Genomic DNA, 24223 nt, shown 5'->3' with positions numbered 1-24223 from the left:
GTATGTGCGCACTAGGCGTTTTTTTCACGCTGCGTTTTTATGTGCGTTTTTGTCTAAAAAACGCACCCGCGGCTAAAAACACGCGGCAAAAACGCATGCGTTTTTGCCGCGATTTGGTGCGTTTTTGCTCACTGCGTTTTTAATCAGTGCACAATGCCATTAAAGATTGTTGATGAAAAAAAAAAAAAAAAAGGTCTGATGTCATTTCCTTCTTCAAAATGTTCATTGTATGCAGGAGAGCAGACAGCTGCAGAACTAGTATATGCAGGAGAGCAGACAGCAGCTGCAGAACTACAAGTCTCAGCATCCTCCATTCACTAGTGTATGGAGGAGAGCAGACAGCAGCTGCAGAACTACAAGTCTCAGCATCCTCCATTCACTAGTGTATGGAGGAGAGCAGACAGCAGCTGCAGAACTACAAGTCTCAGCATCCTCCATTCACTAGTGTATGCAGGAGAGCAGACAGCAGCTGCAGAACTACAAGTCTCAGCATCCTCCATTCACTAGTGTATGCAGGAGAGCAGACAGCAGCTGCAGAACTACAAGTCTCAGCATCCTCCATTCACTAGTGTATGCAGGAGAGCAGACAGCAGCTGCAGAACTACAAGTCTCAGCATCCTCCATTCACTAGTGTATGCAGGAGAGCAGACAGCAGCTGCAGAACTACAAGTCTCAGCATCCTCCATTCACTAGTGTATGCAGGAGAGCAGACAGCAGCTGCAGAACTACAAGTCTCAGCATCCTCCATTCACTAGTGTATGCAGGAGAGCAGACAGCAGCTGCAGAACTACAAGTCTCAGCATCCTCCATTCACTAGTGTATGCAGGAGAGCAGACAGCAGCTGCAGAACTACAAGTCTCAGCATCCTCCATTCACTAGTGTATGCAGGAGAGCAGACAGCAGCTGCAGAACTACAAGGCTCAGCATCCTCCATCCAGGACTGTATGCAGTTTTTTGCCCAAAAAGAAAAAAAAAAATGACGTGGGCTTCGCCATATTTTTGTATGCTAGCCGGGTACAGCAGGCAGGTACGGGCTGCCCCCAACCCCCAGCTGCCTATTTGTACCCGGCTGGGAACCAAAAATATAGAGAAGCCCTTTTTTTTTAATTTCATGAAATAATTAAAAAAAAAAATGACGTGGGCTTCGCCTAATTTTTGAGTCCAGCCGGGTACAACTAGGCAGCTGGGGATTGGAATCCACAGTGCAGGGTGCCCATGCTTTCTGGGCACCCCCACTGCGAATTGCAGTCCGCAGCCACCCCAGAAAATGGCGCTTTCATAGAAGCGCCATCTTCTGGCGCTGTATCCAACTCTTCCAGCTGCCCTGAAGCCGGGTGGCTAGCTAGGTAATAATGGAGTTAGGGCTAGCTGTATATTATCAGCTGGCCCTAAGCCCGAAATTCATGGTGTCACGCCAATATTAGACATGGCCACCATGAATTTCTAGTAATGATAAAAAAAAACAACACACAGAAAAATATTTTTATTAGAAATAAAACACAACACAATTAGTGACTCCATCTTTATTGAAATAACCCCCCCCCCCCCCCCCTCCGCAGTAATCCTGGGTTAGGGTCCCGCGCCGTCCAATCAGGATCCAATATCATCTGATCGGTTTGCTGGAAGGCAAAGCGATCAGATGATGTGTCAGGATCAAGTGCCTGAATCCCATCACACATCAGCTGATTGTATAAAAGCCGGTTATACAATCAGCTGATGCATCAGTAGGAAAAAAAAAAAAATACTCACTTATGTGCTGTGCTGATTACCGGCAGCTCCTGGAGCGATCGATTGGACAGGAGTCTGATCCTATACGATCGCTGCCGGAGCTGCCGGTAATCAGCTGATGAAGTCCCCTGATGGCAGGATCAGCTGATAGCCGGCCGGGCGCGAAAAAGCCGGCGACACCGCGATCAGCTGATGCGTCAGGTGACTGCATCAGGTGATCCACCGCCAGGTCCTGCAAGCAAGGTCCTGCCCCGGGGAGACTGCACACCGCCAGAGCGGCGGGACCGGGAGGAGATGGGAGCGGGCATGGCACCGGGACCCTGCAGACAGGTGAGTATATGACATTTTTTTTTTTCTACTGTTCACTTTGGTTTTCGCCGCTGCCTCCACCTCCTGCCTGTACATGGCGCCGCACGGAGCTGACATGCACAGGACGGGAGGTGGACGCAGCGGTGACGGTACCGGGAGGATTCCTGCTTCTGTGTTTACCAACAGAAGGAATCCTCTTCCTGTACACGTCACTGTAGTGCCCACCCCTTGCGTTTATAGCTGCGTTTTTAGTCATAGAAACGCGGCTATATGCGTTTTTCATTGCGTTTTTAACATCTCATTGAATTCAATGAGTGAAAAACGCAGTGGAAAACGCAGAAATAATTGACATGCTGCGTTTTTGTGGTCACCACAAAAACGCAGCTAAAAAAAAACGCTGTGTGAGGACAGCACTTCTGAAAACCCATTGACATTGCTGGGGAAGCAATGTCACTGCGTTTTCAGCACAAAAACGCGGTAAAAAACGCCTCTAAAAACGCGGCAAAAACGCCTAGTGCGCACAAGGCCTAAGGCTACATGCGCACGCTGCTTTTTTTGCTGCTTTTTTGCTGCTTTTTTGGCTGCAGTTTTGTCAGCAGAACTTTCTGACATCTGACTTCCCAGCAAAGTCTATGAGAAGTCAGATTTGTCATGCGCACACTGCAGTTTATTTGTCAGCGTTTTTTTTTGTCAAAAGTTTGTGACAAAAAAAATGCAGCATGTTCATTCTTCCTGCGTTTTTGTCAACATTTGTCACCCATTGAAATCAATGAGGGCATCAAAAACGCAGGAAAAATGCATGCTGATCAAAAGTGGTGCATTTTACCTGCCTTTTACATGCGTTTTTGCTAGCAAAAACGCAGGTGATTTGTCAGGAAGTGAGGTCAGGCAAGTGGTCCCGTCCCGTCCTCCATGTGTTCCCCGAAGTACCGGTGTCCCCAGGGGAGATGATGTGGAGGACGGGGACTATCAGCAGCGGCAGCGAGAGGGGGATGGACATTGGCAGCTGAAAACATTGATTTTTATCTCTCTCTGCTGCCGCCGCTGATAGTCCCGTCCTCCGCGTGTTCCCCGAAGTACCACTGTCCCCAGCGTGCACGCACAGGGGAGATGATGTGGAGGACGGGGACTATCAGCAGCGGCGGCAGCGAGAGGGAAAAATCAATGTTTTCAGCTGCCAATGTCCATCCCCCTCTCGCTGCCGCCGCTGATAGTCCCGTCCTCCACGTGTTCCCTGACGTACCGCTGTCCCCAGCGTGCACGCACAGGGGAGATGATGGACCCCTCTCACCGCCACCGCCGCTGCTGAAAGTCCCGTCCTCCACGCTCCTGCCGGCTCCACGCTCCTGCCGGCTCCACGCTCCTGCCGGCTCCACGCTCCTGCCGGCTCCACGCTCCTGCCGGCTCCACGCAGTAGCGCGATCAGCTGAGCTGTCACTGAGGTTACTCGCGGCCACCGCTGGATTCAGCGGTGGCCGCGGGTAACCTCAGTGTCAGCTCAGCTGATCGCGCGGCTGTCTTCATTAGCTGCGTGGAGGTGACCGGAGCGGCGGTGTATTCTGCTTCTCCGGTCACCTCCATGCAGCAGAGCTGGATGCGACGCTGGAGCATGCTGGATTACGCCGGACATGGAGGGTTTGTCGGGGTTAATAAATTGGTAATGAGGGTATGTGTTTGTGTTTTTTATTTCTAATAAAGGATTTTTCAGGTGTGTGTGTTTATTACTGTAATTTACAGATTAATCATGGAGGGTGTCTCATAGACGCCTGACATGATTAATCTAGGACTTATTGGCAGCTATGGGCTGCCAATAACTCCTTATTACCCCGATTTGCCAACGCACCAGGGCAAATCGGGAAGAGCCGGGTACAGTCCCAGAACTGCCGCATATAATGTATGCGGCAATTCTGGGCGGCTGCTGACTGATATTGTTAGGCTGGGGGGCTCCCCATAACGTGGGGCTCCCCATCCTGAGAATACCAGCCTTCAGCCGTATGGCTTTATCTGGCTGGTATTAAAATTGGGGGGGGACCGCACGCCAGTTTTTTTTAATTATTTATTTCTAATTTTTTTTCCAATTCAACAAGCTTTATGGGCTTGTTTGAACTGAAAAATACATGAAACAATTGTTGACAAAACTGCAGCCAAAAACGCACCTACATTTTTTGTGACATTTCCAGGCTCTCTCTGACAAGGTGCAGTTTTGGCTGCAGTTTTGGCTGCATTTTGTGAACACGAAAAAGAAGCAGCGTGCGCATGTAGCCTAATGGGTTGCTAAGCGGAGGTCTCAAGGTCCAAAGCGTTAAAGTGAACCTGTCAAGTGCAATATGCACTCTCTACCATGAGCAGTTCTGGGTGCATATTGCTAATCCCTGCCTAACCGTCCCAGCATCTGGTAGCATGGATAAAGATCTTTTAGAAAAAGTATTTCCAAAGATCTTTTAGCATATGCTAATGAGTGAGGGGACTAGTCCCAAGGGCGTTGCTTCCCTTGCTAGTCGGCCCCTTTAGCATGTAAGCACACCCCTGTGGGCGTACTAACATGCTAATGAATGCGCAGCATCTGAAGATGATCCCACTCACTTCTCACCCGACCCCGGAGTTTGTCATGAGCACAACTTCAGGATTACGCCGGGTGTACACATCCTGGCTTCAAACTGAAGTAGTGCGCATGACCGAAACGCCAGGGTCATGTGCACATTGAGCCAAAATCCAGCATCGGGCGGCGATGGCAGCGGAGAGGTGAGTGAGATCATCCGTTGACGCTGAACATTCAGTAGCATGTTAGTCAGGAGCATGCTTAAAAGCTAATGGGGCCGACTAGCAAAGGAAGCAATGCCCTTGGGACTAGTCTCCTTGCTCATTAGCATACGATAAAAGAGCTTTACAAATACTTTTTCTAAAGATCTCTATCTATGCTAGTGTATAAAAGGATGGTTAGTCAGGGATTAGCAATATGTACCCATAACTGCTCGTGGTTCTAGGTGCATATTGCACCTGACAGGTTCCCTTTAAGGTTGTGTTGTGCAGACATAACTTTTTTGTCCTTTTTGGGTTTTTCTTCATCGTTCCTTATGGGAGACCCAGACCATGGGTGTATAGCTAGCGACCTCCGGAGGACACACAAAGCACTACACTCAAACGTGTAGCTCCTCCCTCCGGGCTATATACACCCCCTGGATGACAATCTACCCAGTTCAACGCTTTGTGTTTCAGGAGGATACACACACTTTTATTTCCTCATATTTTTTTCAATTTTATTTTAATTTTTTTAAAGTTTTGGAAGAAAAGCGGGTCCAATCTGGACTCCCGGCATGTCCCTTCACGCTCCACTCTGCGGGGTGCTGTTAAGGTTGATCTTCATAAGGCTGGAGCCTTCACATGCCGAGCTCCTTCGCATCCTCTGTCGAGGCTCTGTTTGAAGTGGGAGCCTCCACGGTCCTCTCTGCTTGCAGGAGGCCGGCTCCATCCACAGCCCTGTCTGGTCCCTGCTGGAAGGAGCGTTAACCCCACTCAGGGACATGGCCCTGCGTCTCCAAGCTAAGTATTGAGACGTTTTTTCAGGGGTCCCGGGTGCTTTTATTATGGGGGCAGTATGTGCTTTAGCGTTACTGTTAATTTCGGCCGGTTCTGGGAATTTCCCATGAGAACCGCGCCGACGGTGCCTGCTCGTCGGCCGCACTTTGAAATCTAGGCCCCGGCTTCAGTTTGGGCCTAGTTTCGTTTTTGGCTTCTGCTGTATGTTTTGCATACAGCGCCGCCCACCGCCCGGCCAGCAGAGGGGAGGGCACTTCTCTCTAAGGAGATGTCCCCTCCCCTGTCTACCCCCCTGTATCTCTGTGCTTCTGTTTTCCCGCTCCTGGGCTTATACACGCCCCCCCTCCTTCTCCCAGCGCCATTTTATCAGCGTTTTTATCACTGAGAAGCGCTGGATGTTGCAGCTGCATACTTTTTGGAAAGCTGTCACTTTACAGGGGAGCGGTGAAATCCGGAGGACACAGAGAGCAGGGCTGGTAAGCCACAACCTATGGTTGTGGATTTTTATACACTCAGGCTTTCTACAGGAGTGTGTTTTGGCTGCAGAGCTTCCTCCACAGCAGCATGTCTGTCACTAGGAGCAAAGCTGCAAACATGTATGCTATATGCACTGCTTGCAAGCTAATTCTGCCAGAGCCTAGCACGTACCCACATTGTGATAACTGTGCTAATATGGTTGTGTCTCAGCCTGGAGCCTCCTCAGGGGTCCCTCAGGCTGCTTCGGTCCCGGTGGCTGAACCCCCGGCTTGGGTAGCATCCTTTTCACAGGCTCTTTCCAAGTCGTTTGCCGATTCCATGGGGCAGCTGTCCCAGACGCTGCTGTCTATGCATCAGCCTCCCTCTCAGGGTGTCTCTGCGGCTCCGAGCTCTGCAGAGCCCTCAGAGCAGGTCCTAGGACCCCGTCCCCCTAAACGGAGACGCACGGACCCTTCTCCTTCCTCGTCCCACGGCTCTGATTCACAAGCCGAGGTGCAGGGCGAGGAAGATTCCTTTACTGTGGGCTCAGACGCTGCCTCTATGTACCCCATTGATTTGTCTGAGGGTGATGCGGACGTTAGTGACTTGATTGCGTCCATTAACTCCGTACTGAACCTCAACCCACAGGAGTCAGAGGATCAACCCTCTCTGGTAGAGGTACACCAGTTTACCTCTCCTAAGAAACCTAGGAGTATGTTTTTTAACCACTCCAGCTTTCAGACCACTGTTAACAAGCCTAGGGCCTGTCCTGACAAACGTTTTCCGAAACGTAGTTCAGATGACCGTTTCCCGTTTCCACCGGAGGTAGTTAAGGACTGGGCCCAGTCCCCAAAGGTGGACCCTCCAGTGTCCAGAATCTCAGCCCGCACAGTAGTTGCGGTGGCCGACGGCACTTCTCTTAAGGATCCCACTGACCGCCAGGTTGACCTTCTGGCCAAGTCTGTATTTGAGGCGGCAGGAGCCTCCTTCTCTCCGTCTTTTGCGGCGGTGTGGGCTCTTAAGGCTATCTCTGCCTCTCTGGCGGAGATTCATTCCCTTTCCAGGGACTCTATTCCTGAGATGGATGCCTTAACTTCCCGAGCTTCGGCTTTTGCGTCCTACGCCATGTCTGCCATCCTGGAGGCTTCTCACCGCACGGCAGTGGCTTCCGCTAACTCCCTCGCGATCCGCAGGATCTTGTGGCTTCGAGAGTGGAAAGCGGACGCTTCCTCTAAGAAGTACCTTGCGAGTCTCCCCTTTACTGGGTCACGGCTGTTTGGGGAACAGCTGGATGACATAATTAAGGAAGCTACTGGCGGGAAGAGTACTTCCTTGCCACAAGCTAAAGCCAAGAAACCTACCCAGGGCAGGAACCAATCGAGGTTTCGTTCCTTTCGTTCCTCTAACTGGTCATCCTCTAAGCCCACAGTCTCGTCCACTACCGCCAAGGATCGCAAATCCAACTGGCGCGCAAAGCCGCGTCCTCAAAAGACCGGAGGAGCCGCTGCCACCAAGGCAGCCTCCTCGTGACTATCTGGCCGCGCCAGCAACGTCCTTGGTCGGGGGCAGGCTCTCCCACTTTGGCGACGTGTGGTTGCAACACGTCGCCGATCAGTGGGTGCGGGATATCATCACCCACGGCTACAGGATACCTTTTTCCTCCAGCCCGCCAAACAGATTTTTTCTGTCCACCCCCCCCTGCTCCAAAGCCGCCGCCTTCTCTCAGGCCGTGGCATCCCTGCAGACCAACGGTGTAATTGTTCCGGTCCCCGCCCGGGAACGGTTCAGAGGTTTCTACTCAAACCTCTTTCTAGTTCCCAAAAAGGACGGTTCCTCCCGGCCCATCCTGGATCTCAAGCTTCTCAACAAGCATGTTCAGGTGCGGCACTTTCGCATGGAATCTCTAAGATCGGTCATTGCCTCAATGACCCAGGGAGATTTTCTGGCATCCATCGACATCAGAGATGCCTATCTGCATGTGCCTATTGCGGTTTCACACCAGCGCTGGCTACGCTTTGCGATCGGAGAGGAACATTTCCAGTTCGTGGCTCTTCCCTTTGGCTTAGCCACGGCCCCCCGAGTGTTCACCAAGGTCATGGCAGCAGTGGTTGCGGTCCTGCACCTCCAGGGGTTGGCAGTGATTCCTTACCTGGACGACCTTCTAGTCAAGGCCTCATCCAGTGTAGACTGTCAGCGGAGTGTCTCGCTCACTCTCGCCACTCTAGTCCAATTCGGGTGGCTTGTCAACCTCCCCAAGTCGACTCTGACCCCGACCCAGGCACTTTTGTACCTAGGGATGCAATTCGAGACGCTGCCGGCACTTGTCAAGTTGCCCTTAGTCAAACAGCAGTCCCTTCGTCTGGCAGTGCGCTCTCTGCTCAGGCACCGCCGTCATTCCATCAGACACCTCATGCAGGTGCTGGGTCAGATGGTGGCGTCCATAGAAGCGGTTCCCTTTGCCCAGTTCCATCTGCGTCCCTTGCAGCTGGACATTCTCCGCTGTTGGGACAAGCGGATCTCTTCTTTGGACAGGCTGGTGGCTCTGTCATCACAGGCCAGGAACTCCCTTCAGTGGTGGCTTCAGCCCCTCTCCCTTTCACAGGGACGGTCCTTCCTGACTCCGTCCTGGGTGATCCTCACCACGGATGCCAGTCTCTCCGGCTGGGGAGCGGTGTTTCTCCATCACCGAGCACAGGGCACTTGGACTCCGTCCGAATCGGCCCTCCCGATCAATGTGCTGGAGATCAGAGCCGTGTTTCTAGCTCTCCTAGACTTTCACCACCTATTGGCGGGCAAGCACATTCGGGTTCAGTCGGACAACGCGACAGCGGTTGCCTACATCAATCACCAGGGCGGGACTCACAGCCGTCTGGCGATGTTGGAGGTTCAACGAATCCTCCAGTGGACGGAGGACTCAAAGTCCACCATATCCGCAGTCCACATCCCAGGCGTGGAAAACTGGGAGGCCGATTATCTCAGCCGTCAAACCGTGGACGGCGGCGAGTGGGCACTGCATCCGTCAGTGTTCAGGTCAATTTGCCGCAAGTGGGGCACTCCGGAAGTAGATCTAATGGCTTCCCGGCACAACAAGAAGGTTCCGGTTTACGTGGCTCGCTCCCACGATCCTCAAGCCTTCGCAGCAGACGCACTGGTTCAGGATTGGTCTCAGTTCAGTCTGGCCTATGTGTTTCCCCCTCTGGCGCTATTGCCCAGGGTTCTGCGCAAGATCCGAATGGAGGGCCGTCGAGTAATACTCATTGCTCCGGACTGGCCCAGGCGAGCCTGGTACCCAGACCTGCTCCGCCTGTCCGTAGGGGTGCCGTGGCATCTTCCGGACCGCCCAGACCTTCTCTCTCAAGGTCCGTTCTTCCGCCAGAATTCTGCGGCTCTCAGATTGACGGCGTGGCTCTTGAGTCCTGGATCCGAACGGCTTCAGGCATTCCCTCTGAGGTCATCTCCACCATGACTCAGGCTCGGAAGTCTTCCTCGGCTAAGATTTACCACAGGACTTGGAAAATTTTCCTGTCCTGGTGTCGCTCTTCCGGCCATGCTCCTTGGCCGTTCGCCTTGCCGACCATCCTGTCTTTTCTACAGTCGGGTCTACAGTTGGGTCTGTCCCTCAATTCACTTAAGGGACAGGTGTCGGCTTTGTCGGTATTGTTCCAGCGGCGTATCGCCCGACTGGCTCAGGTGCGCACCTTCATGCAGGGCGCATCTCACATCATTCCTCCTTACCGACGACCCTTGGATCCCTGGGACCTTAATTTGGTCCTCACGGCCTTACAGAAACCCCCTTTTGAGCCTCTCAGGGAGGTTCCTTTGTCTAGACTTTCACAGAAAGTTGTCTTTCTAGTAGCCATAACTTCTCTCAGGAGAGTTTCTGATTTGGCTGCGCTCTCTTCGGAATCCCCCTTTTTGGTGTTTCACCAAGACAAGGTGGTTCTTCGTCCGACTCCGGACTTTCTCCCTAAGGTGGTGTCTTCCTTCCACCTTAACCAGGACATTTCATTGCCCTCTTTTTGTCCGGCCCCTGTGCATCGCTTTGAGAAGGCGTTGCACACCTTAGATTTGGTGCGGGCGCTCCGAATCTATGTGTCTCGCACCGCCGTTTTTCGGCGGTGAACCTCACTTTTTGTGCTAACCACGGGTCAGCGCAAGGGCCTTTCGGCGTCTAAACCGACCTTGGCTCGTTGGGTTAGGTCGGCTATCGCCGATGCCTACCAATCTTCTCAGGTGCCTCCCCCGTCGGGGATTAAGGCGCACTCGACCAGAGCTGTCGGTGCCTCCTGGGCTTTCAGGCACCAGGCTACGGCTCAGCAAGTGTGTCAGGCTGCCACTTGGTCCAGTCTGCACACTTTTTCTAAGCACTACCAAGTGCATGCTCATGCTTCGGCAGATGCGAGCTTGGGCAGACGCATCCTTCAGGCGGCTGTCGCCCATTTGTGAAGTTAGGTTTTGCCTACTTCTCCGTTTCGTTTATTTCCCACCCATGGACTGCTTTGGAACGTCCCATGGTCTGGGTCTCCCATAAGGAACGATGAAGAAAAAGAGAATTTTGTTTACTTACCGTAAATTCTTTTTCTTATAGTTCCGACATGGGAGACCCAGCTCCCTCCCTGTTGCCTGTTGGCAGTTTTTTTGTTCCGAGTGCTTCACGGCTGTTGTTAGTAGACAGAGTGCTGGTTTTGCCGAGTTTTACTCTATCTCTACTTATGGGTGGATGTCCTCCTTCAGCTTTTGCACTGAACTGGGTAGATTGTCATCCAGGGGGTGTATATAGCCCGGAGGGAGGAGCTACACGTTTGAGTGTAGTGCTTTGTGTGTCCTCCGGAGGTCGCTAGCTATACACCCATGGTCTGGGTCTCCCATGTCGGAACTATAAGAAAAAGAATTTACGGTAAGTAAACAAAATTCTCTTTTTTTTTTTAAAAAAAAACAAAAACAAAAAACCCCAAACTGATTTGAACTGAATCAATTTTCTTAACCTTGGAAGTGTATAGAAAACCGATCCATTATTTAGCCTTCCATTTTTCTTTCATTTTGAAAAGGATCCATTTTATTTTGCTTACTGGATCCATTTCAATTCTGATATAATGGCTGACGATTTAACATATCTGTTTTCTATAGACTTCAATGATAAAAAAACACAAAAAAAAAAATTCTATGAAATCCGTTTATTTGGGGTTTTTTTTAAAAAAAAACTTTTGCGAACACATTGTTGCTGGATCAATTCTAACAGAAGATTAGTGGACATCTGATCTTGGCCTAAGCTGCATGTCGGCGCCTTTGTCCTGTCCTTTCTTTTTGGTGAGGAGTCTGATGTATTCAAGAGTCACAGGCTCTACCGCTACTAACTGACCGCTCTCTTACTGTCCATTCAGAGGTGACTGATCAACTGGAGTCTGTGGGTTATTATACCGCAAAGCTCTGCAGCAAATAAACTACCGTATTTTTCAGTTTTAGAAGATGCTTCGGATTCTAAAACGCACCCCAAATTTAGAGGAGGAAAATAGGAAATATATATATATTTTTTAACATTAAAATGAGGTTAAGGCCCTGTAGATCACAAGTCTATAATTCCTGCAATGATATGCAGTTAGTTCAGGAGCCGCTAGAGGGTCTAAAGTTTTCTGGATAAGCTTCAATGTTTTCTTCTTGCTTTTATATACCTATTTTATATAGCATATGATTGCATTGGGCTTATGTTAACTAATATAATATGTTGAAATTTTATATAATTCAATAAAAACTACAGTTATTTAAAAAAAAAAAAAAAAAGAGGGTCCTTAATCCTAATGCGTACCAGAGGGGAGCAGCGGTGGTGGAGTGGCTCAAGACACTCTGGTCACAGGAGACAGGGTCAGCGATGCTGCGGGCTCAGAGGAGGGGGTGTTGCATCTCAGGAGGGTCAGTGAACGGAGGGTCGGCAATACTGTGGCCTCGGGGGTGGGGGGGGGGGGGGAAGGAGTGTTGTGGCGGGGGGCACCATTGATCTGCTGGCGTGCTGCGGGGGTGTCACTGCAGTGGAGCGACTTTGGAGGCTCACAGGCTCCATTGAATCGTTTGCAGGTGACGCGATGGACTTCAAGAGATTGGCCGTGGAGACAGTGCGTGCGCAGAAAGGACTTTGCGGCCATTTTCTTGAAGTCCATTGCTTCAATATGCGCACGCGAAGCCTCTGCAGCCAATTTCTTGAGGTTAATCACGTCAACCGCGGGCCATTCAATAGATCCCGCAGTCAGATCAGACGCCCGCTGCGACACTGCAATGACACCCCCTCAGTATCTCAGATCCTGCCTCCTGTGACCCCCCCGCTCCACCACCGTCGCCCCATAAGCCATATCCACATTGTAAGACGCACCACAATTTTACCCCCAGTTTGGGGGGGGGGGGAGTGCATCTTACAATCCGGAAAATGCACTAAGTTCTCCAAAATTCTAGATGCCCATACACCTTAGCTGATGGCTGTTCTTGACCCTAGAAAACAAAGTTCCACAGAAGTATCTCACTAGTGCATTTTGCTATTGTGAATTGTCAAACGTGCTTAACCACATCCTTCCTGCTATATCTGATTTATAGCTTCTGGCCTTATTTGATCCTTTGTCACAATCGCGCTGACCACTCTCCCTAATTACTGCTTTTCTTCAGTAAGTTGCACAAAATCTTGAACATTGAGTAACAAAAAAACAGTTGAATTGTTAAGTTCTGTGTAACCGGAAGTAAAAACGCTGCAATAATTGGTCAATCTTTTGTAGTTGACACACTGAAATCCTATAAGGGCTCATTATTTGGTGCTTATTAGTAGGGGAAAGGCATAAGCCTCCCCGATCCTCCTCTACGTCCGCCATCATTTCCAGGTCTCCTAGTAAATACAATTTCCTTGAATAACTCCCTCCCCATTGGTTTTTCCTAGGTTAATAGTAATCTCTAGTGTTACATCTGGTGCCTCTACCCTTCCGCTGCAGCAGTGACCTCCTGTCTACAGCGCTCATGACCGCTGTCGCCAATCACTGCACTCAGCGGCTCTGCCAGTGTAGATGGTACAAGCGGACTATGGATAACAAACATAATTTTTAAAATGATTTGGGATTTGTGAAGGATAATTTAAATCCAATACATATATAATTCCTCATGATGGCCACTTTTTAAGCCATAGATGGCAGCAATTGTAGGCCGAGGTATTTTCACAATGCTACCAGCGGGCATGACAACCGAGGATTGTTTCAGGATAAGAGGGTGGGTTTAGGGCTTAGGTGACATGGCTTATGCCTTACACTGATTTTTGCTCTCCCTTTCTCATCTATAGCCCATGAGGGATTTGCTCTTGACTGTGCTGATAGAAAGGAGAGTTTAGTTTTCCATCTGCTCCCCCATGTAAAGTTTTTAAAAATAACATTTTAAGTTGTGGTTTTTTTGGGGGGTTGGGAGGGGAAGGGTATGGCGGTGAAAAGTATTCAAAAAGCAAATAAGCAAAGAAAGTCCGTACAAATGTTAATAGCCAATTACATTCTATGTTGGTCACATTAGTCCCAGCCTTTCGTAAACACAATCTGAGAGGATCCGGCTGCTTCCCAAAAAAACCTATACTGTAAAAATATGCAGAGTCAAAACTTATCACGGGAACTTGGTCTAAAAGTTGTGTCTCTTGGATGGCGGGTCGTAACCCTGGTCTCTGTTCTTTCATGCCCCCACATTGGAGCAGATTTTATCAGTAGACTAGACAGTGCTATGTGCCAAATTTATCACAGGGGTTGATGCTGTTTGATAATCCTGTCTGCTTTTCAGTTTTTACCACCTTTTTGATTTACTGACTTTGTACCAGAAATGTGCACCACAATTTTAGTGCATTTTTTGGGGGCTCATGAAGTTGCATATGTCTGTTCTATAACAGTGCCCCCTAGTCTATATAGTTACCGTATTTTTCGGACTATAAGACGCACCTGACCATAAGACGCACCCTGGTTTTAGAGGAGGAAAATAGGAAAATAAAATTTTAACCAAAAAATATGGTCATGACACACTGTTATGGGGCGAGGATCTGCTGCTGATACTGTTATGGGGGTAATGTCCCCAAATTCTCTACTAAGGTACCCCATTCTGATAAGGATCCTCCTGCCTTGTATATGATCCTGCTCATATACCCCCCCATCCATCCTGCTAATAATATACCTTCCATCCATCCTGCTCATGATATACCCCCATCCATCCTGCTCATGAAATGCCCCCATCCATCCTGCTCATGAAATGCCCCCATCCATCCTGCTCATGAAATGCCCCCATCCATCCTGCTCATGATATGCCCCCATCCATCCTGCTCATGATATGCCCCCATCCATCCTGCTTATGATATGCCCCCATCCATCCTGCTCATGAAATGCCCCCATCCATCCTGCTCATGAAATGCCCCCATCCATCCTGCTCATGATATGCCCCCATCCATCCTGCTCATGATATGCCCCCATCCATCCTGCTCATGAAATGCCCCCATCCATCCTGCTCATGAAATGCCCCCATCCATCCTGCTCATGAAATGCCCCCATCCATCCTGCTCATGAAATGCCCCCATCCATCCTGCTCATGATATGCCCCCATCCATCCTGCTCATGAAATGCCCCCATCCATCCTGCTCATGATATGCCCCCATCCATCCTGCTCATGAAATGCCCCCATCCATCCTGCTCATGAAATGCCCCCATCCATCCTGCTCATGATATGCCCCCATCCATCCTGCTCATGATATGCCCCCATCCATCCTGCTCATGATATGCCCCCATCCATCCTGCTCATGATATGCCCCCATCCATCCTGCTCATGAAATGCCCCCATCCATCCTGCTCATGAAATGCCCCCATCCATCCTGCTCATGATATGCCCCCATCCATCCTGCTCATGATATGCCCCCATCCATCCTGCTCATGAAATGCCCCCATCCATCCTGCTCATGATATGCCCCCATCCATCCTGCTCATGATATGCCCCCATCCATCCTGCTCATGATATGCCCCCATCCATCCTGCTCATGATATGCCCCCATCCATCCTGCTCATGATATGCCCCCATCCATCCTGCTCATGATATGCCCCCATCCATCCTGCTCATGATATGCCCCCATCCATCCTGCTCATGAAATGCCCCCATCCATCCTGCTCATGAAATGCCCCCATCCATCCTGCTCATGATATGCCCCCATCCATCCTGCTCATGATATGCCCCCATCCATCCTGCTCATGAAATGCCCCCATCCATCCTGCTCATGAAATGCCCCCATCCATCCTGCTCATGAAATGCCACCATCCTGGTAAATGGCGTGTATCCTGTGGCACAGGAAAAAAAAAATAAACGTTTATACTTACCTTTCCTCACTCCCTGAAGCACCGATCTCTGTCTCAGCTGCAGCGCCGCTGTGTGGAGCCGTCACCGGTGTCTGCAGCATCGCGTCTTCCTGTCTGTGCCGGCGGTAAGCTGATCGATTCTGGTGGATACTAGCGGCGCGCACATGGATCTAGCTATGGATGGATGGATGGATGGATGGATCTAGCTATGGATGGATGGATGGATCTAGCTATGGATGGATGGATGGATCTAGCTATGGATGGATGGATGGATGGATCTAGCTATGGATGGATGGATGGATGGATCTAGCTATGGATGGATGGATGGATGGATCTAGCTATGGATGGATGGATGGATCTAGCTATGGATGGATGGATCTGTGGATAGCCGTATAGATGATGATTGTGTTGTTAATTTCCACTGTTGTGATTGCCTTTATAATATCTTTTGAGTAGAATAAATTGTTGTAATCAAGCTGTTCATTTATTTGTAGAAGCGGCAATGTTGTGTTTGGCCACTAGGTGGCAGTGTCCCTCCCTACAATATACATTACTTGCGCATTATAGCCATGTTTTGTCCTAGATGAGGTGCAATAAACAATGTAAGAAATTTCAGGACCTGCTGTGTATCTCCGTATCTTATGTAATTATTGCTAACCTATCTTGTGCTTTTAATTTACTGATGGTATGATTTGAAAAGAAATATTAAAGCATTAAGAGTTAAGTCGCATGTACGTCAGATAATGGTATATTTCTCTACTGCAGGACCTCTAGAGCACAGATGAGGAAGGGGGGAGCCTTTTAATACCTCAATCTTTTTCTCATGTCCATTTTTCTTTTTCTTTGGTATCCTGACAGAACCAGATAAACAGCAATCATCTCCGAAGAGCAGAGAAGGAGGTCAAGAGCCTACAAGCCAAGGTGCAATGTCTGACGGTTGAAAACAAGAGCCTGCACAGTCAGCTGACGGAAGCGAAGAGGCGGCAGGCAGAGATCGAGTGCAAGGTACTGCGGAGCATATAGAGAGGTCAGGGAGCGCTGGACGTGAAGCCGGCGACTATAGTCAAGCTTCATGCTTTCTATTTCCATATTGGATTAAAGAGGATCTTTCACTTGCCATTAATAAGTAATTTTTTTTTTTTCTTTTTCTTCCTGATTATGGCGATGATTTTTTTCTTGTTCCTGCCCCTTTCCATTCTTGAGATATGGCGCCCTCTTCATTATATGTAAATCAAATCCTTTTGCCAAGCGGATGTGCTCCTCACATTTTCTTTATGGAATCTTTTGGATCACAACCTATTGGCCAAAATGAGTATATTTATATACAGGGAAAATGGGCCCATATTTCAGGAACAGATAAAAATCCCGTCCGATTCAAGAGAACAGTGGCATCTACACCAAGGATAAAATGCATTTCTATAGCAGATGGATTACATAGGGGCATTGTAAGGAAAAAAGAAAACCTACACTCATACCATACTAGTGTATTTTCTGTGGACCCCTGTGAGATTTGCTTCTGTATGACTACACATTTGTTTATAATGAACCTTTTCATTTAAAACTACTGTCACGGTTGATGGACAACCCTGTGGTGTCTCGCTGCAGAAGATCGCTGCGTTTTGGCTGCACAAACTGCTCCTTGATAGTCCATCCTTTCCTCTGTGGTGTGAATGAAGTTGTGTGTCTTCTGTAAGGGTTTACACTTTCCCCTTTAGGACCCTGCAGAGATCTTTTTCCTTTCAGCTGCTAAGCATTATCCCTCACCCTCTGTGTTTTTTATTTACCTACACTTCCCCTTGGTATGATGCTGGTGATAGTTTCTATACGGTCCTTGTAATCATCTGGAGAAACGTATGTTGCGGTTCCTCTCCCTGAGTCATCTTGAAGAGGAGTTGTTTGTTTGTTTTCCCTGAGTGTTCTTTAGGTCTTGGTGGGCTTGACTAACGCTCATCCCACCCATTCATTACCTAGTGCCCTGTTCAGGGTCAGCCAGGGCCAGGTATCCTGCTCAGCACATAGGTGCAGATCCTATCTAGGGGGGCACCGGAGTAAGATGTTATAAGGGGTTACCATCTCCCTCTCCTCTAGACACAGGGTTTCCCTCTTTCCTCCCTTCCCTTTTCGACGTTTGATAGGTATTTCCCCCATACATAGCGTGTCCTCTACATTGTGAAGTCACCAAAGGTCCTTTAAACAATCTTTAACCTCAGAAAACAAATGCTAGGAAACATGAGTGGCAGCCCTGAGATATTGTGCAGTTTGTTCCGGCCCTGACTGTAATTAATGCTTCGTTTTGGAGTAGGGCTTATATTTCAAACATACTCCAAAAATCCTGTAAAATCTGCTAGGGCTTATTTTCGGGGTAGGTCTTTTTGGAGAAACACAGGTATACCACTGGTTCTCACCAATGCAGCCATGCACATTTTGGACGTTAGTCATTCATAGTGATCTTACATGTCTATTGACACCGGGTGGAGGACAAATTATTTACTTGAAAGGTATCTGGGCGCATTCATTCACAGAAAGATATTTGTGGACTCAGTACTATAGGATGATGATGATTTCTCGCTATAAGTTATGTGATTGCCCAACAAATCTACTGCAAATCCACTGCAAATCCCCTTAAAAATATGGGCCTGGGGATCTGGAATTTCTGAAAGGGGAAAAACCATTCAAAGATCTGGGACATTTGAGCCACCATTTTTAGTCTTCGACATCTATGAGGAATAAAGTACAATAGACAGCGCGTTCCTTGGTTATGTCCATTGTTGTGTTGCTGTAATGCCCAGGAACAGAAGCATTTGGTTCATTTCCCTAACAGATGATCTGCTTCTGCACAGGACTCTAGATACTTTCATGCTGACTGCTATGGGCATATGTTGCCAAGGCAAAGGTTTTGCAGTAATGTGTAAGTGATTGCTTTCACAATGATGGGACCAAAATTGGCATGGGATTTCAGTTTTTAAAGGGAACCTGTCACCAGTTTTGGGGCCTATAAGCTGCGGCCACCATGCTGTATATAAGAGCCCAGGCCGTTGTGTAGAACGTAAAAATCACTTTATAATACGCACGCTGTGGTGTAGTTGAGTCAAATGGGTGTCTCCATTCTCCAATGCCGGCTCCTTCTCTTTCGGCCATCTTTGTTGTCCTTCTTCTGAAGCCGGGGTGCATGACACGTCCTACGTCATCCACACTCACCGGCATTAAGGTCCTGCGCAGGCGCACTTTGATCTGCCCTGAGTAGGGCAGATCAAAGCATTGTAGTGCGCCTGCGCGGGACCGGCGAGTTTTGACGTAGGACGCGTCATGCACACAGGCTTTAGAAGGAGGACGAAGATGGCTGAAAGAGGAGGCACCGGAGAACGGAGAGCAGAGACGCCCATATGACCAGTCTGCACCGCCCCTTAGGTGAGTATTATACAGTGATTTTAACGTTCTACACAGCGACCTGGGCTCTTATATACAGCATGTTAGAATCCTGTATATAAGAGCCCGGTGGTGGTGGTTGCAGCTTATAGGCCCCAAATCTGCTGACACGTTCCCTTTAAGCCACACTTGAGTGTCATGGCTGTAAAAACTGCTGCCTGCAATTCTGTTTGGCCTAGGTGCTGGTGCTGGACTTCTAATGTGTATGTCCAAAAGCAACTAAAAAGATCGTCAAATCCCTTGCAGCTCTTAGGGGTACTTTGCACGTTGCAACATCGCTACTGTGATATCGTCGGGGTCAAATCGAAAGTGATGCACAACCGGCGTCTGTAACGACGTCGCAACGTGTAAAGCCTAGATGCGCCGATAAACGATTGCAAAAGCGTCGTAAATCGGTCATCTGTGTAGTGAAGGACATTTTCATAATGTCATACCAATAGGAGATACGATGTTGTTCCTCGCTCCTGCGGCAGCATACATCGCTGTGTGTGCAGCCGCAGGAGCGAGGAACATCTCCTACCTGCCTCCACCGCCAATGCGGAAGGAAGGAGGTGGGCGGGATGTTTACGTCCCGCTCATCTCTGCCCCTCCGCTTCTATTGGCCGTATGCCGTGTGATGACGCTGTGACGACGCACGACCCGTCCCCTTAGGAAGGAGGCGGGTCACCGGCCAGAGCGACGTCGCAGGGCAGGTAAGTCCGTGTGAAGCTGCCGTAGCGATAATGTTCACTACAGCAGCTATCACAAGATATCGCATGTGCGACGGGGGCGGGTACTATCGATCTCGGCATCGCTATCATCGGCTAGTAATGTCGCAGCGTGCAAAGTACCCCTTAGATTTCCAGGATTCTTAACAATCTCATGTTTCCAGTTTTTCTTTTTCGCTCTATTGGGAGACCCAGACAATTTGGTGTATAGGCTATGCCTCCGGAGGCCGCACAAAGTACTACACTTAAAAGTGTTAGGCCCCTCCCCTTCTGCCAATACACCCCCCGTGCTCCCACGGGCTGCTCAGTTTTTTGCTTTGTGCGAAGGAGGTCAGACACGCACAGCACAGCTCCACAGATTAGTCAGCAGCAGCTGCTGACTAGGTCGGATGGAAGATAAGTGGGCCCATATAGGGCCCCCAGCATGCTCCCTTCTCACCCCACTTTTGTCGGCGGTGTTGTTAAGGTTGAGGTATCCATTGCGGGTACGGCGGCTGGAGCCCACATGCTGTTTTTCCTTCCCCATCCCCCTTAGGGCTCTGGGTGAAGTGGGATCTTATCGGTCTCCAGGCACTGAGACCGGGCTTCATCCACAACTCCTGTGGAGCCTGATGGATAGGAGCCGATACCGTTCAGGGACATGGCCCTGCATCTTAAAGGTACTCTGTATCCTTATGGGGACCGCGCACGGCATCACCTCAGCTTTGCTGGGTGTGCTAGTGCACCGGGGACCGCGGCGCTGACCGGGTCTATATGTGCCATTACACACTCAGCGTCGCTGAGTGTGTTTATATGTAAGGGCTACCGCACTGACCGCCGTTGCCACGGGACACTGCGGCGCGGCTGGGACTTGTAGTTCGCCGGGGACTTTCACGCGACCGCGCTTTTACGGCGGCCGCGTTTATTACTACAGTCCCCGGCTTCATTGCGGCCTAGTTTCCCTTTTTTTCTCCCGCCCTCAGCCCTGACAGGCAGGGGAAGGGCGGGACGCTGCACGGAGCGAGCAGCAATGAGGGCTGGAGTATGATTTACATGCTCCACTCCCCTCACCGTGCACAGTGTGAGCGCCCGTTTCGCGCTCTTTCTAGGCCACGCCCACAGCTTCCTCAGCTCGTCAGGACGCCGCAGCCATTCCTGTCAGCTCCACCGACGCTGCAGAGAGGGACATATTCATGGGAGACCCAGACACGGTCTCTGGTGGCCTCACAACCGCTTAGGCGGCTGGTAAACAGCACATGTGGTGCTAGCCCCATGGTGCTGTATTGTATGGGTACATTATTTGTGTACTGTATATAATTTACACTGTATGAGCACAGTTCTTTCTGGCTATATACCCTATTGTGTTACTCAGGGAAAACTATAGCATGGCGCCCATAAAAGGCAGGGGTGCCAAAACACAGGCTTATTATGTTGCCTGCGCCGCATGTAAGACCCAGCTACAGGCAGGTTCCACTGACCCTCATTGTGTACAGTGTTTGACCCCTGTGACACTTCCTCAGCCGGATCCTCTGCTAAGAGGGGCCCAGGGGGAGCCACCTGTTGACACTGTCCAGGTGACGGGGACTGAGTTTGCAGCCTTTAAGGATCAACTCTCTGAGACTATGGCTAAGATACTAGAAGCCTTGCAGTCCAGACCGGTATCTCAGCAAAGGGACTCTGTTGAATCATTGTTCCCTGACCCCCCTCAGTTGGACCAACAATGTCCTCACGGGGTATCTCATACATCCCAGACGGAGGGTTCGGACTTAGAACCTAGCCCCAGATCGTCTAAGCGAGCCCGCTTAGAATTTCCCTCGACATCATATTGTTTAGGGTCTCAGCGGGGGGATTCTCTGGTTGATGATGCGGAAACAGCTGATCAGGATTCTGATCCTGGGAGCGCTCGCGCTCTCAATCTTAATTCTCCAGACGGGGACGCCATAGTGAATGATCTTATTGCATCCATTCATCAGTTGCTGGATATTCTTCCCTCAGCCCCTCCGGCGGAGGAGTCTGATTCTCAGCATGAAATCCATCTATGAAGCTATCGGAGCTTCTTTTGCCCCAGCATTCGCAGCCGTATGGGCGCTACAAGCTATATCAGCAGGTCAAGCGAAAATTGAAGCGGCCGCGCCACAAGTGGCTTCCATTACCTCCCAGACCTCGGCAATTGCGTCTTACGCTATGAATGCTGTCCTGGACTCTGTGAGCCGTACGGCAGTTGCGACCGCCAATTCGGTAGTAGTCCGCAGGGCCTTGTGGCTACGGGAGTGGAAGGCAGATTCCGCTTCCAAAAAAGCGTTTAACCGGTTTGCCAATTTCTGGCGACAGGCTGTTTGGCGAGCGCCTGGATGAAATCATCAAACAATCCAAGGGAAAGGATACATCCTTACCCCAGCCCAAGCAGAACCTCTCCCAACAGAGGAGAGGGCAGTCGAGGTTTCGGTCCTTTCGGGGCGCGGGCAGGTCCCAATTCTCCTCGTCCAAAAGGTCTCAGAAAGAACAAAGGAACTCTGATGCATGGCGGTCTAAGTCACGTCCTAAAAAGGCCATTGGGAGCACCGCTAACAAAGCGGCTGCCTCATGACTTCTACCTCCTCTAGTAGCATCCTCGGTCGGTGGCAGGCTCTCCCGCTTTTGCGACACCTGGCTGCCACAAATAAAAGACCGCTGGGTGAGAGACATTCTGTCTCACGGTTACAAGATAGAGTTCATCTCTCGTCCCCCGACTCGATTCTTCAGGTCTTCTCCGCCTCCCGAGAGAGCCGAGGCTCTTCTGCAGGCGCTGGGCACTCTGAAGGCAGAAGGAGTGGTGGTCCCTGTTCCTCTTCATCAACAGGGCCACGGTTTTTACTCCAACTTGTTTGTGGTCCCAAAGAAGGACGGGTCTTTCCATCCTGTCCTAGACCTGAAACTTCTCAACAAACACGTAAAGACCAGGCGGTTCCGGATGGAATCCCTTCGCTCCGTCATCGCCTCAATGTCCCAAGGAGATTTCCTTGCATCGATCGATATCAAAGATGCTTATCTCCACGTTCCGATTGCCCCAGAGCACCAGCGCTTCTTGCGCTTCGCCATAGGAAACGAACACCTGCAGTTCGTGGCACTGCCATTCGGCCTGGCAACAGCCCCACGGGTTTTCACCAAGGTTATGGCTACTGTAGTAGCGGTCCTCCATTCTCAGGGTCACTCGGTGATCCCGTACTTGGACGATCTGTTGATCAAGGCACCCTCTCTAGAGGCATGCCAACACAGCCTCGACGCTACCCTGGAGACTCTCCAGAGTTTCGGGTGGATCATCAATTTTCCAAAGTCAAATCTGACACCGGCCCAATCGCTCACATACCTTGGCATGGAGTTTCATACCCTCTCAGCGATAGTGAAGCTTCCGCTGATCAAGCAGCGGTCACTACAGACAGGGGTACAATCTCTCCTTCAAGGCCAGTCACACCCCTTGAGGCGCCTCATGCACTTCCTGGGGAAGATGGTGGCAGCAATGGAAGCAGTCCCTTTCGCGCAGTTTCACCTGCGTCCTCTTCAATGGGACATCCTACGCAAATGGGACAGGAAGCCGACGTCCCTCGACAGGACCGTCTCCCTCTCTCAGGCGACCAAAGCTTCCCTTCGGTGGTGGCTTCTTCCCACTTCATTGTCGAAGGGGAAATCCTTCCTACCCCCATCCTGGGAAGTAGTCACGACGGACGCAAGTCTGTCAGGGTGGGGAAGCGGTTTTTTCTCCACCACAGGACTCAGGGTACGTGGACCCGGCAAGAGTCCTCGCTTCAGATCAATGTTCTGGAAATTCGGGCAGTGTATCTTGCCCTGAAAGCGTTCCAGCAGTGGCTGGAAGGCAAGCAGATCCGAATTCAGTCGGACAAATCTACAGCGGTGGCATACATCAACCACCAAGGCGGCACACGCAGTCGACAAGCCTTCCAGGAAGTCCGGCGGATTTTGATGTGGGTGGAAGCCACGGCCTCCACCACATCCGCAGTTCACATCCCAGGCGTGGAAAACTGGGAAGCAGATTATCTCAGTCGCCAGGGCATGGACGCAGGGGAATGGTCCCTTCACCCGGACGTGTTTCAGGAGATCTGTTGCCGCTGGGGGGTGCCGGACGTCGACCTCATGGCGTCCCGGCACAACAACAAGGTACCAACGTTCATGGCACGGTCTCAAGATCCCAGAGCTCTGGCGGCAGACGCCTTAGTTCAGGATCGGTCGCAGTTTCAGCTCCCTTATGTGTTTCCTCCGCTGGCACTGTTGCCCAGAGTGTTACGCAAGATCAGGGCCGACTGCCGCCGCGCCATCCTCGTCGCTCCAGACTGGCCGAGGAGGTCGTGGTACCCGGATCTGTGGCATCTCACGGTCGGCCAACCGTGGGCACTACCAGACCGACCAGACTTGCTGTCTCAAGGGCCGTTTTTCCATCTGAATTCTGCGGCCCTCAACCTGACTGTGTGGCCATTGAGTCCTGGATCCTAGCGTCTTCAGGGTTATCTCAAGAAGTCATTGCCACTATGAGACAGGCTAGGAAACCAACGTCCGCCAAGATTTATCACAGGACGTGGAAAATTTTCCTGTCGTGGTGCTCTGCTCAGGGTTTTTCTCCCTGGCCATTTGCTTTACCTACTTTTCTGTCCTTCCTTCAATCTGGACGGGAAAAGGGTTTGTCGCTCGGTTCCCTTAAGGGACAAGTTTCAGCGCTCTGTGTTTTTCCAGAAGCGCCTAGCTAGACTTCCACAGGTA

At 50.3% G+C, this 24223-nt stretch overlaps 1 protein-coding gene across 8 annotated transcripts in view; it reads left to right on the top strand.

Annotated features, from left to right (window-relative positions):
* Positions 1 to 24223, top strand: part of EVI5 (ecotropic viral integration site 5) — a 277847-nt gene that overhangs the window by 187624 nt on the left and 66000 nt on the right. For all 8 annotated transcript variants that reach the window (XM_075322331.1, XM_075322329.1, XM_075322333.1 and 5 more), the window contains one exon: positions 16221 to 16367. In XM_075322331.1, coding sequence (XP_075178446.1) covers positions 16221 to 16367 — 147 coding nt within the window. The remainder of the gene's footprint in view (positions 1 to 16220; positions 16368 to 24223) is intronic.

Source organism: Anomaloglossus baeobatrachus, chromosome 8 (assembly GCF_048569485.1).
Source record: "Anomaloglossus baeobatrachus isolate aAnoBae1 chromosome 8, aAnoBae1.hap1, whole genome shotgun sequence".
Classification (NCBI taxonomy): Eukaryota; Metazoa; Chordata; class Amphibia; order Anura; family Aromobatidae; genus Anomaloglossus; species Anomaloglossus baeobatrachus.
Note: the sequence above shows the minus strand (reverse complement) of the source record. Positions and strands in the feature narration are given on the sequence as shown.